The following is a 17,992-nucleotide window of genomic DNA, read 5'->3' on the forward strand; positions in this document are numbered from 1 at the left end:
AAGTTAGGAAACGTCAGATCCGGTACTTTCTTGATTAACAGTTGTGTACCACAAGGGAGTAACTTGGGACCCCATCTTTTCATCACTGTTATGAATGAGTTTCCCGAGGTTCTACAGGACGTGTTTGTGCTGATATATGCAGAGGATCTTAAAATATTCCTTCCCGTTCGTTCTCCGAAGGATTGCTTAATTTTGCAAAATGCGATTTTCAGAATGTTGTAAGAGTCATGGACTGAAAATTAACGTGCAGAGTTATATAATTTACTCGGAAAATAACGAACATTATGTACGACTATCGCTTAGAAAATAGCTTGATAATTACCAGGAAAACATCGGTAAAGGATCTTGGAGTCGAATTGGACAAAGAACTCAATTTCACGAATCATATAGAACAAGTGGTAGCCAAAGCAAACTCTATGTTTGAAATGATCAGCAGAAATTGTCATGAGTTGAATGACCCGTATACTGTCGTGAAAATCTATGTTGGATTAGTTCGTACAACAATTGAGTACGCAAGTATTGTTTGGCAACCGTATTACAACGTCCACATTAAAAGATCAGAAAGAGTCCAAAATTCCTCACATACGCACTGAGAAACCTTGGATGGCAAGAGACAATGCCGGATTAACGTGCCTTGTGCATGTTGGTTGGATTGGATAAGCTCGAAAATCGTAGAAAATCAATCGATGTATTGTTTCGCCGTATTCGCCGTATTCGCCGTATATGCTTTCCCAGATATCGCCCAACGAAGGACGCAGCAGTTTGCGCAGCGTGAGGCCATTTCAGCTTACAAATAGGATCCAGAATTACTCGCGAAACGAACCTAAAGCATGGATCATCCAAAAGTTGTCGGATCTGGAATGTTTTGACAGTACTTTGTTCGGAAATGTTTCCTCTATCAGTGCTGAAAATTTCATAACGATTCGTTTTGTTCCAATAAAGTTACACGTATTGGAGTGCCTTAAAAAATGTTTTTTTCGTACAATAGATCTCACAAAAGACCAGTAAAGTTTTCGCCAGATTTGGCATGCTGCCACTACAGCTAGGAGGTACTACAGTGGTATTCGGCCAACGGGTGGATTTTGTTGAAAAGGACATCAACCCACCCAACTGCCCTCAATTCCGCCCTATCGAAAAATGTTGGACAATTGTCAAGCAGAAGATGAAGAAGAATGGTAGGACGACTCGGGATGCAACAGAAATGAAGAGATTGTGGAACCTGCTGAAGTATCCTGCCATGTTAGATTTTTTTTATGTTTGGGGTCGACTGATTTTTGTGTTTTTATTGGGAAATTCCGACTTGCAGTCTATTTTAGAGCAAAAACGATTTTTGTTTTATGTATCCAACGTTTCAATCCGTTTTGGATCTTCTTCAGGGACTAAAAAGTGTCGTTTTCTGGTTTTTGTCGACTCGGCTGGTCTTGTAATGCTGTCTATTTATTGTGTTAGATGTTTCTCGGATAAAATCCGGTGGTCCGGGGATTTTGGGATAAACTTTCCTCAGCATCGAAACTTTGGCACAGTTTTCACTTTTCACCATTTTTGTTTTTTTTTCTTCTTCTTCTTCTTTTACCAACATAGCCAAAACATGTAAGCATCCTGGAAAATGAGAGACTTGCGTCCGACGTAATCTCTATTACATTCAAAAATGCATTGCAGAGATTACTACGGCCAGGCCAACCATGTGCTAAATACCGCAAAAGATACCGGAACGAGGGAAAGAATAAAGCGTGGAGTTCCCTGCCAAACGCTTTATATATGTTTTCGAAAATATAATGCAATGTAAACTTATAAATATGTAAAAAGGTTGTATCTCACCAAATCAGATTTCATCTAGAGGATACATATTTCCCAAATCTGGATCCGTGCGTCTTTAGTTGGCAGGAGCAGGGCTGGTGCTTTTTTGGCACTGGGAACTTTGACAACTCAAACTTTTGAAGCCTCTCCTGATATATTTCCGGTGTTTAAAATATTCACTGGATTTTCCCAGCGCACTTCACAACACTATTAATCTTTCTATACTATTTTCACACTTCTGGAAGAAAAAAATTCACGAAGCACAAGTTTTTTTTTTAAGGTGAAAACTGTGCCAAAGTTTCGATTCGGAGGAAATTTATCCCAAAATCCCCGGACCACCGGATTTCATCCGAGAAACATCTAACACAATAAATAGACAGCTTTACAAGACCAGCCGAGTCGACAAAAACAAGAAAACGACACTTTTTAGTCCCTGAAGAAGATCCAAAACGGATTGAAACGTTGGATACATAAAACAAAAATCGTTTTTGCTCTAAAATAGACTGCAAGCCGGAATTTCCCAAGAAAAAAAGAGATTGTGGAACAAAATGGCCGCTGAGGGCAGTGAATGGCCGCTGAGGTCAGTGAATAGGGTGTCCAAACTATGATGAGTAGTTTTCGACGAAAAGTTCGAAATTTCATCAAAACAACATCGGAATAATTTTTTTCTTATTTTTCCTTTGAAGTGCAATAAAAACCCTACATTTTGAGTACAAAACATTTTTATTTTGTTTACATAGCTCCGAGATAGATCCTAAGATAGATCCTAAGATAGATTAATGCGTCCAGATTTTGCGTGATCCATGCTTTATGTATAAAATGATGGCACTTAACAACGCATATGTCGAAGAAATCAACTTGAGCATGTCCAGAGACCAAATTAAAACTAGTGTTAGGAGATGTTTTACAACAAATTTAAATGAGAAGTGAGTGTTAATTTAAGTTTTAACTAAGATAAAAGCCTAGGATCCAAATAAATAAACATCCAAGGTGCATAGAAGTTTTAATTTGGTGCCGTATGGAATTTGAATGTTGAAAAACGAGTCATTGGGAAGCACATCAACTTCCAATTTTACAAAGGCTCATAAAACGCATAAAAATGTTGCTATACCGCTTGTTTTGAACTTTTAAGTTCGTATAGAGTTTGCAGCAAGTTTCAAAAAGGAAAACATTTTCAATTCTCTCGGGTACTTTTATCCAGCTATCAGGTTATTTAGGACTATTCTCAAATACATATAACCAAACGAGTTAAACAGCTATATTTGAGTTCACAATTTGGCTGAGTTATTTTATTTTGGTATCGCTTCACTTTATCGAACTTTGTATGGAACGTTTAGAATTTTTTTTAATAAAAGCTCCTAATTTTTACTTTTTTTTATCAAATGTTTTTTTTTGTTTACTCTTTGAATAAAATTCCTCGGAAGCTGACAGATCATCTTCCAGAAAAACCCAAACAAACGAACTTTCAATTTGATTTTTTTTTGCTCCATGGAAGAGGAAGTTTATTATCCGGGAAACATAATAACAATCATAGAAATCCCGCTCGATCAAAGCTAACGGTATACCTCAAGAGTTGCCTTCAAGGGCTGCTTCGATCGCATAGATATCGAAAAGGAGCGTCAAGTTTTTTTCTATCTAGATTGGAGTTCATCCTCCCAACGGATGCTTGGATGAGAGTTTTTTTTTACTTCGAAAGCAAAGACAATTCGGAAGCTTATTTCAAATCCTTTTTTTTGTTCCAACAGTAAGTCATTGATTTTTCTGTGTGGAAAAATGTCAGAAGCCAGTGAAACAGTTTAAAATTATTCAGGACATTTTTTGTCGTAGAGATCGACCCTTGGTTCTTGAGGGTTCTTAAGCATAACCAAGGATCATTCAGTTGGGCAACCTCCGGAGTCGAAAAAAGGCCAAATTATTGTTTTCCTCCGAATTGCCACGACCACTCGGACTCCTGGAGACAGTTTTAATTAGCCGTTGTCCCAGCACCCAGCAATCTTTCCCGGGAAACACATCCTCTCATAATTAAAAATCAATTTTGCTCTCGAGCGACCCAATTGCTACGCGCCACAGTGTTGCAACATTCCACGACATTCTAGGACGTAAGGTTACGTCCGTAAGCTCTAGTTCTCGAAAAACTTGAAAACCGAAAAACCTAAACGCTCGTTTCCGTCTAACCTTTGTTCAAGTGCTCTCGTTTCCTTCCGCTTTGGTTTGAAGATTTTTTTCGAAATTTCAACTTCTCATGAGCGCATCCTTGCTATAGCAGGAAAACATCCAAAGCCAAAACCACAAAATTACAAGATCTCAAAATAGAAAATAAAATAAACCACAGCACGGAACGTCTAGGTTTGTGTGATGGGTACCTGTTCCTAGACCAAAAAAGGACACTTGTAGGTAAGCAACAGTAGTCCCTATAGGAGTTTCATTCCTGTATACCTGTGTCGGGAATCCGGGATCTTTTGAAGTGGGTATTCAGAAAATAACCCATCGACCTCGTCTGGTTTGATGAACAGAAAGGCAACATTTTCAGTTTTTTAAATTTTTTTTTCCTTACGTAACCCAGCTCCGAATTTGGCGGTTGTCGATGATTTTTCTCCTGGCCAAATTAGGATCTGCATTGTTGCTGCTGCTGACTACGTTAAAAGAAGTGGAAGATTGAGATTTTAGCTTTCGAAACAAGATTTGAAGGATTTTTGGTTTATTTTTTTTCGGTTGGAATGGCGTGGTTTATTATTGTGGGAACGGATTTCGGCCTTGTTGTTGCATGCTTGGGATGTGGGTTGAAAATATTGACTGGATTTACTGGGTAATTAATTAGTTTACAAACGAAGCGGAAAGTTAGAAGCGGATTACCCGAATGAAAGTTCTCGAGGGTGTGAAATCTAGTTTTCGAATGTTTACAAACGTACAGGAAGTTTCCCGAAAAAAAAATACAAATGTTTATTTCATTTGATTAACCGTTACGACTTTGTGCGAAAGATCCAATAATTCAAAGATGTATCAGATCCTCAATTTTGACAATTACAATTCTAAATCTGAGTTCTAGATTTAAAAATGGAATCTAAATTCGAACTTGAAGAGACATTACAGAAAAGCTGAGAAAAAAGACATATTAAAAAAAGCTGAACGTAAACTATTCTGAAGATCCTGATCGATGATTTGAGTCATTTTTGGTTGTTTTGTCATTTTTTGTCTTTTCTGTCATTTTTGTCATTTTTGTTATTTTTGTCATTTTTGTCATTTCTGTCATTTTTGTCATTTTTGTCATTTTTGTCATTTTTGTCCATTTTGTCATTTTTGTCAATTTGGTCATTTTTGTCATTTTTGTCATTTTTATCATATTGTCATTTTTGTCATTTTTGTCATTTTTGTCATTTTTGTCATTTTTGTCATTTTTGTCATTTTTGTCATTTTTATCATTTTTGTCATTTTTGTCATTTTTGTCATTTTTGTCATTTTTATCATTTTTGTCATTTTTGTCATTTTTGTCATTTTTGTCATTTTTGTCATTTTTGTCATTTTTGTCATTTTTGTCATTTTTGTCATTTTTGTCATTTTTGTCATTTTTGTCATTTTTGTCATTTTTGTCATTTTTGTCATTTTTGTCATTTTTGTCATTTTTGTCATTTTTGTCATTTTTGTCATTTTTGTCATTTTTGTCATTTTTGTCATTTTTGTCATTTTTGTCATTTTTGTCATTTTTGTCATTTTTGTCATTTTTGTCATTTTTGTCATTTTCGTCATTTTCGTCATTTATGTCATTTTTGTCATTTTTGTCATTTTTGTCATTTTTGTCATTTTTGTCATTTTTGTCATTTTTGTCATGTTTGTCATTTTTGTCATTTTTGTCATTTTTGTCATTTTTGTCATTTTTGTCATTTTAGTCATTTTTGTCATTTTTGTCATTTTTGTCATTTTTGTCATTTTTGTCATTTTTGTCATTTTTGTCATTTTTGTCATTTTTGTCATTTTTGTCATTTTTGTCATTTTTGTCATTGTTGTTTTTTATGTCATTTTTGTCATTTTTGTCATTTTTGTCATGTTTGTCATTTTTGTCATTTCTGTCATTTTTGTCATTTTTGTCATTTTTTTCATTTTTGTCATTTTTGTCATTTTTGTCATTTTTGTCATTTTTATCATTTTTATCATTTTTATCATTTTTATCATTTTAGTCATTTTAGGCCTTTTAGCCATTTTAGTCATTTTAGTCATTTTTGTCATTTTTGTCATTTTTGACATTTTCGTCACTTTTGACACTGCTGTCATTTTTGTCATTTTTGTCATTCTTGTCATTTTTGTCATTTTTGTCATTTTTGTCATTTTTTTCATTTTTTTCATTTTTGTCATTTTTGTCATTTTTGTCATTTTTGTCATTTTTGTCATTTATGTCATTTTTGTCATTTTTGTCATTTTTGTCATTTTTGTCATTTTTGTCATTTTGTCATTTTTGTCATTTTTGTCATTTTTGTCATTTTTGTCATTTTTGTCATTTTTGTCATTTTTGTCATTTTTGTCATTTTTGTCATTTTTGTAATTTTTGTCATTTTTGTCATTTTTGTCATTTTTGTCACTTTGTCATTTTTGTCAATTTTTATCATTTTTGTCATTTATGTGATTCTTGTCACTTTTTGTTATTTTAGTCAATTTTGACATTTTTGTCATTTTTTGTCATTCATGTAATTTTTATCATTTTTGTCATTTTTGTGATTTCTCTCATTCATGTCATTGTTGTCATTTTTGTCAATTTTGTCATTTTTGTCACTTTTTGTCATTTTTGTCATTTTTGTCACTTTTTGTCATTTTTTTCATTTATGTAATTCTTGTAACTTTTTGTAATTTTAGTCAATTTTGACATTTTTGTCATTTTTTGTCATTCATGTAATTTTTATCATTTTTGTCATTTTTGTGATTACTCTCATTCATGTAATTTTTGTCATTTATGTCATTTTTGTCATTTTTGTAATTTTTGCCAGTTTGTCATTTATGTCATTTTTGTCATTTTTGTCATTTTTGTTATTTTTGCCAGTTTGTCATTTTTGTAATTTTTGTAATTTTTGTAGGTTTTGTAACTTTTGTAATTTTTGTCATTTTTGTAATTTTTGTAATTTTTTGTTAATTTTGTAATTTTTGTTATTCTGTTCATTTTTGTCATTTTTGTTATATTTGTCATTTATGTAATTTTTGTAATTTTTGTCATTTTTGTTATTTTTGTCATTTTGTTATTTTTGTCATTTTTGTTATTTTTGTGATGTTTGTGATTTTTGTCATTTTTGTCATTTTTGTCATTTTTGTCATTTTTGTCTTTTTATTCATTTTGATCTTTGTTGTCATTTTTGTAATTTTTATTATTTCCGACATTTTTGTAATTTTTTGTCATTCTTGGCATTTCTGCCAATTCGTGTCATTTCTTTAATTTTTCATCCGACAAACTCCGATCGAATGAGCTGCGATCAGATTCCCATGGCCATTGATCATAAAGTGACCTCAACGCCCTTCTCGGATAAGCGGCGAACTCTGTCCCTTTGTGATCTTGAACTCCTTCACTGCAAGGATGCGCAGGCGTAACCTTTAAGGAGTATCGAAAAGATCAAATTTGTCGTCACCTGTTGCTGCTGTCTTCGTCGTCGTCGTCGTCGCCGCTGTCGAACTTCGTGATCCTTCTTGGCTGCAGAAACATGAAAAGGGTACGAACAAACAAAAGGATTCGAACGACGAGAGATGCTTATCGACTGGGAATTTTTTTTCTTCGATCTACGCGTCTACTCTCAAGCATATTTATGGGAAACAACACGATGTTGCGGGATGTGATGTGGTTAGGAGAAGGATAAAAAAAATCGGAAGCATCAAACCCATTCAAGTATCACTTTCGATAAGGGCGTGTTAATGTGACAAAATCAATGTCCTGACGGGAGGTTTTATTGTACTTATTTCCGTCGTCATCCGTTCAAGGAAGCTTGAATGGGAATCGTATTAACGATCAACTCTTTCACTTTACCTCTGTTCCAGTCAGTCTTCAAGAGGGATGGCCTCGTGGTGCTCCCAATCCAATCCGATCCCAGAAAGTAAGTAAAAAAAGGATAAAGAAGCCAATCTCGATTTCATTCATAATTTCGATTTTTATAGTTTCCTTTCGATGGGTTCCCGATCATGGCGGGTGCATTCGAGTTTGCCGCCGCTGCAGAAGAGGAGCATCCCCGAGTCTATCGTGACGATTCTCACGCGATCCATTCGGGTTTGGCCGATGAGAACCGATCGACAAATTGCTTCTCAGAAGCAACAGCGCATTTGGGACGTCGTCGCATCAGGCCGAGGGCTTCCTACCGAGAGTGCTCCCAACCGAACCGATCCTGACCGTCCTCTGAACCAGACTCCCACCTTCAGAGTTCTTTTGTGCTGATTTTTGCACTTCAGTGTAAGGGTTTTTTTTCTCTTGTCGGTGGAGCGATCGATTAGTTTGATAAATTGCAATATTCCTTTCGCTTTGAACGGTCAAAATTGCGCCGAAAGTTAGGTTTCGAAAAATAATGCTTACACAATAAATTTAGTTAAGGAATCAACAGGAAAACAGTTCGACGAATATACTTTTATGAGTGTGTAAAGATATTTTTCCTATTTTTACGAAATTTATATTTCAAATGTACAGACAGAATAATATAACTGTTCATCAGTTGAAATATACGTCTGTTCTGGGATAAATTTGGTTGTCTGGCTGTAAAAATTGCTACACAACTTTGCCATCGAAAAACAGTTCCAGCCTAAAAATGAACTTTGTAAATAGCTATTTTTGCAATCGATAGGTAAGACGTCATGAATTGTTGATGAATGATTTATTTAAAGGGACTGATTGGTTATATAAGATTGAAGATCGGAGATCGTTGTTAAATCTAAATTGTACAATTGAATTCAATTATTCGGGATGTTAACTTACTTTTTAAGTACGGAATCTAACCAAGCTAGGAATCTTTGATCAATATGCATTATCTCAGTCGTTTTACAAAATACTTGATAGCTAATTTGTAAGCTCTTAGATCAAATTCACCAGTTGGAAAAAAGTGGTAGAAATTTTGACATTTTGAAAATTTTACAATGCAAAAATTTGTTCAAGATCTTTGGGCATTGTTTTTTTTACAGCACTGTTTATATTTCAGCCGTACGTATGTGATAGAAATATTGCTATTTTTACATCGCAGCATGCGAAACTACAACACGTGTTGTTAAAAAACTTGAAGGCCACAGATCTTGAAAGTGTATAGAAAAAATTTCAACATGTGCTAAAAGTGACAAAATTTCTACCGCTTTTTTCCAAATCAGTGAACTTGCTCTTAGGCAGTTGGTTGTTTTTGATAAACTTGTAAAAATAGGTTTTAGTTTTTGATGGATTTTAAATAAAAAAACAACTGTCAAAAAGGTAGGCAAGCCTTTGGAAAAAAAAACAGAAAAAAAATATAAATCGCATAAAAACTCTCAAAATCTCCTTCAAAGTAGACAACCCGAATCAGAAAGATGCTACTGAACCATATTTCGCCAGTAGACACATAAAATCGATCACAAGAAAAAAAAAACACAATCAAAAACTCTTCCCATTTTTTGTTCTACACAGGATATAGGTATACCGTTCCAAGGGGCTTCCTCAATCAATCGATCCCGGTCAAATCTCTGCTCCGTGGTGATGATGGGAAAATCAAAAAGAAAATTTGCGAAACCTCCCTCAACCGAGCGATTTTTTTCGCAAAAACTCCGGTTGCCACACTTAATTAGTTCACGGGAAAACGCGAAACACCGCGGCTTTCTTCCCACACAGATAATCTTTGGCCCTGGTCAGCAGCGCTGTTTGTTTTCTGCGATATGTAGGCACCAACCCACATAAGCTGTCCTTTCCTCTTTTTTTTTTAATTTTTCGGTTGAGCATGTGGGAATTTTCGTTCATCCTCCGATCCGATAGTCGGATGCTGCGCTCTTACTCTCTCCGCATAATCTGGACCAGCATTGTTCCTCTCGCTGGTTGTTCAACATGAGAAGAAAAAAACCGGTTATGCTCGCATTCGATTGGCTGACTGGCACGTGCTGAGGTTTGTTACATAGGAAAAATCTGGAAAAGTAAAGAAAACAGTGAGAGCAACCGACAGGATCGTTCCGCTTTCGGTTGGTTCCTTCTCTTTGGCGTGATTTTCTACCGGTTCGCCCTCAGGTATAAATGGTCCATCCGGGAAGGATTCTGATTCAGTTCTGATTTGTTGAGCATCTCGTAGAGATTTACCTTGAATCCTTCGATCAATCCCGCTTAAAAATAGCCGAAATGGCAGAAGAGTTGATTTACCGACAGTACTTTTACAACTATCATCAAAACATGGATTTTATGGCCGTGGCACCGAGTGAATTCGTTCCATCGTCTCTCAATTATCTACCACAACAATCGTCGTCGAGTGAAGTGATGCAATACAGCAGTGATGCCGAATGGATGACAGTTGGCAGTCCGGCAGATAGTTACGGAAGCTGCAGTCCCACCTACTACGATGTGCACTCACCGGATGACCAGACTTTCGGCCCGATCGCAGTAAGCAATGCAACCAACGCTGCCAAGACAACCACGAACCGACCGATGTCCAATTCGGCTCGAATCCTTACCAAAATCGAACAACAATACGAGGACGGCAGCAGTGGCAGTGCTTCGGATTCGGACATCCTCAACAACAGCGAAATTCCGACCAACATCAAAATCAAACGGGGCACCGCGATCCCGACCGTGATCAAGCGAAAGCGTCGACTGGCGGCCAACGCTCGGGAACGCAAGCGGATGCGTGGTTTGAACGAAGCCTTCGACCGGTTGCGGCAACATCTTCCCTCGGGAGCAGCCGATCAGCAGCTCTCCAAGCATGAAACCCTGCAGATGGCCCAGACCTACATCACGGCACTGTGCGAACTTTTGGTGTAAGGAAATAAGTGAGGAAAATAGTGGTGTGAAGCCAGTTAGGGTACTACTGTAAATAGGTTCAACGTTTCGGCCATAGCAGAAGGAAGAGAGAAACGCAGTCATTAAGTTTAGAGTCGATGTTTTAGCCCAGTTATAAATTGTAGCGAATTTAGATTCAAGTTTTATAATTGCCATTGTTTAGATTAGACACTAGGAATAAATGCAATAATAAAGTTTTAAATGATGAAAAAAAAAGTTTAATTTAAAAAACTCGAAGAAAGAAAAATCCTTGTGCAACGAAACACTAAGTCGTTTCAGAATACAATTCCGATAGAATCTACAGTAAAGTGAAAATTCGACGTTACGATTAGTGATAAATTTCTTCAAAATCGCATGTTTAATTAAGCGCAGTATGCTTGACCGCTTTTCAAAGTACGGTGGTGTTGTCCTTATAACAAGTATTTATTTCGGTTTTATTGCAATTGTCGAAAGAATTGGAGGAAATGGGGTTACGATTCACATGTCTATTGTCTGCCCAAATCTAGGTACATCGCCTATATCAAAATGATTATATTATCAATGTCAATGTTTACAAATTTCTACCAAAGGTACATGGAACATTCGGAGTTATTTTGCAAAAGAACATTTCAAGATCACAAGCTGCAATTTTATAAAATTATTAAAAAAAAAATGAAAAAAGTGGTAATTTCTGAAACTCAGTACAATTTTTTAATGAAGAGTCTTAATCAATTGCAACTGAAATAACCATACCTTCCGATTCAGAGTGAGTTTAGACTTCAAATCTAAAGCTTTCTTTAAACATAATATTTTATTTATTATTGCGTGAATGAGCTTTAAATTCAGCCGTGTTTGTGCCTATGTTTTAAAATTGATTTTGGGAGATATTTGAGTTCTGAACTAATTGTTTTTTGGTAAAATTATGTCAATCATCTTTAGTTTTAGGAATATGGCGTTTAGAAATTAATCAGTGAAACCAATCATGGATAACTGATAAAGTAACTAACCTTTATGGAAAATAAAAAAAAAAAGGGTTTGAATCTATTTATTATTCTCGATTCATTCAATGATACAGATGATTGGGAAGAATGCCACAAAGTAGTGAATTCCCGCAAAAAAACTATACAAATTTTGTCTCGTTAATCTTGTTTCAGATATACAACAACGCTTGGAAAAAAGCAATTCTACAATGTTTAGAAAATTTAATACATAGATATTATAACCATTTCTGACATCGAAAAAGCACTTAAGGAATATCCAAGATTTTTTTTCGAAATGTTTGAAAAAAAATCCCGTAACGGGGAAAATAACAAAATGAATACTTCTTTAACTTTTAACCAGTCCACAGGTTTTTCAATGAATTCTAGGTAACTAAAACTAGAGCTGATAGAAAAAAATTAAAAATTTGGAATCAGCATAACAAATATTCAAAATCAGTTTACAAATGTGTGTTTTAAGTTCTTGAGATAAATTTAGATATATATCGCTGAAAACTGCATTTATAAATACTTATTATCCCTTTTTGTCTTTAAATATTCAAAATGAACGCAATAGCTATAATACACAATCCCTTCTTCTAATTTATTGTTTTTGGAATCTCTTACGTTTTAACGCCCTAACTTGAACTTAGAAATCTGTTCACGCATTTATTGAACTTATTACTCCGTAATACTTTATATTCGATTTTTGTTTTGCAGTACCTGTATTTTTCACGGTCATCCATGTTATGAGTTTTTGATGTGATGGATTTGAAACATAATGAAATTAAATCGAATCCAAAATTTGAGTTAAGATTTTTAGATTTTAACACATTAGGGACCGCGAAGAAAACTAAGTCGAGAAACTCTTAAATTCCGCCTTCTATATCTCAGAAACCACTGGACCAAATTCTGCCAACTTAGTAATTTTGAGTTACTGAAAGTCATGTGTTCAATAGTGAAGTAGAACATTTCCTTACTTAATTTGATACATTTGAGTTATGCTGGTTAGAGAAGCTTACTCGCGTTAAGCGAAAAATATCTAGAGATAAATAGATGCCGTTTTTGTTCCATATTACAATGTGTTAGTAACGTTTTTCATTTTTCGTTTCATAACTTATTTCTGAATGACGACACATTGAGAGTGAAAGAAATGCACACAAGAGAATCTTAACATTGGCTCAAAACCTCATTTCGTATTTAACGATTTTATCATTAATCTATTTAAAGTCTGCTTCATTTAATATTGGAACAAATGCTTTTGCTCATTGTGGCGCTCCTAGTGGACGGATTTGGAAACTTTTTTCACCCAAGTACTGTGCTCGCGAAATCGAATCTCGATCGCACTAAGCTAACGTATAAGCTTTTGATGGTGTACGGGTCCTTCAATTCTCCAGCGAAACGTCTCACGACTCCGAACAAAGCAAGCCCATCTGCTACTACACTGCTGATATGATCCCTGAAGCTCAATCCAGAATCCAATTTGATGCTTAACACAGGTAACTCTTGCAATATTTTCGCCACTTAGGGAATACGTAGATAAACTGGATCGGTGTACTGCTTCTTGTAAAAGATATAGCTGTGCATTTTGAATTATTTACTTTCAGCTTGGTTCTGATCATAAACTCAGAAAACACATTCAAATCGTTCTGAAGTTTTCTACAATCTTCTATCCTTTTTACTGGCAAAAATAGTTTCACATCATCTGCGTAAATCAGTACGAAAGCATCCGAAAGCGAGTCCGGCAAATTGTTCATCAGAAGAATGAAAAGCAAAGGTTCCAAGTGACTGCCTTGAGGCACTCCGGAAGACGTTTCAAAGGGTGCCGAGCACACAGAATTAACAGACACGTACTGTTGTCTATTCACCAGATAAGACTCGATCCAATGTAGGATGTTTCCTCCAATACCAATTCGCGCTGATGCATCCAAAATTTCGTTGATTCCTGCTACTTCAAAGGCCTTTGACATGTCGGTGTAGATGCAGTCCACTTGAAATCCCTTGACCATCCAATCTAATACGCGAGTGGTGAACTCGCAAAGATTTGTGTCCACCGATATTTTTCTAAAGAATCCGTGCTGCTGGGGCGAAATTCTATTCTCTACTGCTGGATATAGCCGGTGATAAACGAACTTCTCAAAAAATTTTGGCAAAGCAGATAATATTGCAATACCCCTGTAATTTTCTGGATCCCTTTTTGTGGATGGGAGTAACTCGAGACAATTTTCAAACAAACGGGAATAATCAACACACGTGAAAATAGCATTGATTTCAGTGTTTTATATTTTTAATTAGCTCAGACATCTTATATGACTTGGTAGAGAAGTTAACTAATAAGAATTGCAGAATGCTGAGTTTGAACTTCTAAATTATATTTCAATTTAACATGTTTATTGGCTATTTTATTCTGAAATCAAAGTTTTTTCAATAAAATGTTTTGATTTTGAACCTGATTTCCTGATTTTCCTTCAAATTAGAAAATACCTTCAAATACATGAAATATCCTTATTAGGAACCTTTCGTTCGCCGAAATTTCCATTCGTTATATATTACGATTGAAACTTTATTGTGAAATATCGTTAATAAAAATATTTTTCATAGTTTTCATCGTAATTCGGTAAATCAAGAGAATAAAAAATTAAAAAAGGGGTTGTCACATTTTCTATGTTATACAGATACATAGATCTGTTTTTTTAACTCAAAATTTTCTTTATTTGTGTTATTTTTAATACATGGATTCGATTTATATTTTGAGAGATGTGTTGTCGTAACATTTCAGCTTCGATGTTTATGTGCAATATTGATTTTGGTTTTTAACATGGAAGAATAGTTTTGAAGCTTGGCTTCCGTTTTTGTGACATAGATCTGTTATGAATTTGTTACTTAAGGGGGGGGTACCCGATCAGGAGAGCATATCAAAATAATAACTCAAACGTATCTCACCAATATATTTACATCTGATTCAGTTATAATTAAGTACTCCTAATTTTCGATTTTAAGTTTCTCCAATCTGAACTATATCTTATTCTGATTGACAAACTTGAATGGGGTTGAGCTCATATTCAATGATCAAGTTTTTTTTCGGATTGTCCTAAAATAAAATGATTATATCTTATTTTGATATACGTACAACTTTTTCTGAAACACGGACATCGAAGTCAACGGCTCAAACCTTACATTAACGAGTTTCGCTCAATAGATTCATAAAATTGAATTAAACTTTTGGGAAACCAAAAATGGGGCATGGTTTTATCAAATAATGTGGTTTATTGACCTTCCACTAGAAAATTTTCTTGAAGCACTCATATCTTGATAAGTTATAATTTTGATATAATTTGTTCTGTCCAATATCAAACTATGCTATCAGAACGAGATATAATCTTGATAGGAGCATATCAAAAACCGATATAATTTAGCTATGATCGTATAGATTTTTTGATATAATTTGAGATATTTTAATATACTACGAGTACTGAATTATAACTCATTAAGATAGAAAAAAATAAGTATCAAAATATCTCATTTTGATATAATTCTGTTTTTCCCTCCTGATCGGGTAGGGTCTAACAGGTAAAAAAAACACCATTTTCACGATTTTTTTCTAGAGCTATCGTCCAAACAAATGTATTCCAATTTTTTGCACTATACAAAGCATTGTTAAAAGAACATTTAGTAATTTTTTCGTAGAAAAATATTGAAAAATGAGCCGGTGACGGAGCACTTTCGAGAACGCCTTTTAGAAAACAGGATTTGCGGTGGACACTGTATCTCAACACAGAATCATCTGAAGTCAAAAAACCAGAGCAAAATATTTTTAGTAGATGTTTTTCTGGACCCCAACGTTTTTATTTAGCTTAAAAAAAATTTTATGAAATCTTTGTGGCTGTTTGAAATAAAACCTACGATTGAAAATTTGACACAACATTCTTGAAATGTTTTACAATAAGAAAATAAAAAAAATAAAAAAATCGATTTTTTGAAAGTGTTAGAAGCTATACGTTGCACATATGAATATATTTTTCTGAAATTTTTTAAGATTATTTCCACAAGAAATGTAAAAAAAGTCGTGTAAAAACCGTACTTTTAAATCAGTGAACCGTCAAAATTGTTCAAGTCACACAAGATTAGCTTTGAAAAGAGGATTGAAAAGTTGACGTTATTTGGCACATTTGCATTTTTAGATTGTCAAAATACGAAACACAGGATTTTTGGAGAATGTTCCAAGGCAAAAAGATCGAACAGCTACCTCTGAAAATTCGTCATAAATTCAGGATTTTGTATTTTGACAATCTAAAATTGCAAAAATTTGCCAAATAACGTCAATTTTCCAATCCTCTTTTAAACATTTATCTAGTGTGACTTGAATAATTTTGACAATTCATCGATTGAAAAGTACGGTTTTTAAACCACTGTTTTACGTTTATTGTGGCCCTGATCTTAAAAAAATCACAAAAATATATCCTTATGAGCGGCTTCAGTTTTCTTGGACACTGAGTGATTTATTTTAGCATTCCACAGCTGATATACAGACTTTTTCCGAAGCACGTTTTTTGTGATTTTTCTCTTAGACTTTAAATAACGGAAAACTGAAGTGCTGTGGACAGAGATGCCAATGTGCCTGATTTTTCAGAATTTACCTATTTTTCGAGGCTCAACTTGACAACCTGATAAGCCATTGAATTTACGTGATTTTTGAAAATATGCCTGATATTTCCGAATTTTATGTAAAATGGGTAGTAAGGAACAGGATTATGTACCATTGCTGAAGTGAAAAAGTGAAAATGTGGCTGAATTCTAAGCAATTGAAAGATTCCCTTTAATTATTATTTTAAAAAAGGGAGTTTAAGGCAATCTTTCTATTGCATTGAACCAGTACAATATACAACTAAGTAGGCTCACAACAAAGTTGCCAACATTTTTTTTTTCAAAAAACAGAGAACTGGTGAAATAAAAATCAGGCTACGTTAAAGTAACGGTAATTTTGCTCAACCTTTTTTTTGTCATCGCTCTACATTTTCACTCTAATATGTGTTGTGAGCCTACTTGGTTGAATAGTTGTACTGAATCAAAGCAATCGAATGAATCCCTTAATTTCCATTTTTAAATAAGAATTAAAGGGAATTTTGCTATTGCTTTGATTAAGCCACATTTTCACTTTTTCACTTCAGCAATGGTACCTAATCCAGTTCCTTACTACCCATTTTTCATCTTATTCGCAAAAATCATGCAAAATCAGGCAAATTTTCAAAAATCAGGGAAGGTCAATGGCTTATCAGGTTGTTAGGCTGAGCCCTGAAAAATCAGGCACATTGGCATCTCTGCTTACAACACATATTAGAGTGAAAATGTAGAGCGATTGATTAATCAAAAACGTTATGAATTAAAACAAAAATAAAAAACTTACCGATTTTCGGGAAAAGAAAGAACCAAGTTGAATGATTTCCGAGAGCATTATCACTAAAAATAACTTTCCTGACTCAGCACTCTGCCAAAGCATGACTGCACACCTAGAAATGAAAACAGAGAAACAGGACTTGATTCAAAATCAATTCGCGAGACTTCTAGACATAAATACACGGAATTCATTATATCACAAACTATTTGATAATATTAATATACTTAGTTTTCGAAAAAATGTCTACGTCTTTTTCAAATGAATTTAACTTTATTTCCGCCTTTTTGACGTTCTTCTTCCCAATACTTGGATCTTCTTTCTTCGTTACGCTCTAGCAAATGACTTTAAGAAAAATTGGGGTTTATTTCAGGGATCCCGCTCGTCTGCTTTCTCCGGTCTCATGCCGGCTCTATTCCTGTCTCTTTCTTTCTAAGGATTCCAGTTGACTTGAGAAGCCTAGCTTAAGTATAGCTTAGAGAAGGTGCCCATATGTTCACAAGTTCTCCCTACAAACAGCAAAGGCGCAGACGCAGAGGGTTGGTTTGCTGTTGGTACCTTTTGTTGGCCGACATTCAATTTGCTGCTGATCTGTTATTTAGAACGAAGCTCCAGGAGAGAAGACAAGACGTTGTTGTCCCTGTGCTGCCGGCAGGCGCACGCACGTGTGCCCATTTTGAGTAGGTTTTTTTTGGTTGATATTCATGTGCTTCGCTCTGGAGATCATATTTTCCGCTCTACAATATGTGCTAACGAGTAGTAAGAGGTCCTTCGAAAGATATAATTGTTATGCTCATATGTATTCATCATTCGTCCATACGAGCTTTTAACCGTACGCCACAGCTAGTTGGAACATGAGAAATCGAATATCAGCAAACGAAAAATTATATTTTGTAA

General features: G+C 34.8%; 1 protein-coding gene across 1 annotated transcript; it reads left to right on the plus strand.

Moving 5' to 3' along the window:
* Positions 1 to 10,037: 10,037 nt before the first annotated feature.
* On the plus strand, positions 10,038 to 10,945 carry LOC129746676 (protein atonal-like). Its single transcript, XM_055740526.1, has one exon. The coding sequence runs from the start codon at positions 10,094 to 10,096 to the stop codon at positions 10,727 to 10,729; it is 636 nt and encodes a 211-aa protein (XP_055596501.1). The 5' UTR covers positions 10,038 to 10,093; the 3' UTR covers positions 10,730 to 10,945.
* Positions 10,946 to 17,992: the final 7,047 nt, after the last annotated feature.

This window comes from Uranotaenia lowii, chromosome 1 (genome assembly GCF_029784155.1).
Source record: "Uranotaenia lowii strain MFRU-FL chromosome 1, ASM2978415v1, whole genome shotgun sequence".
Classification (NCBI taxonomy): domain Eukaryota; kingdom Metazoa; phylum Arthropoda; class Insecta; order Diptera; family Culicidae; genus Uranotaenia; species Uranotaenia lowii.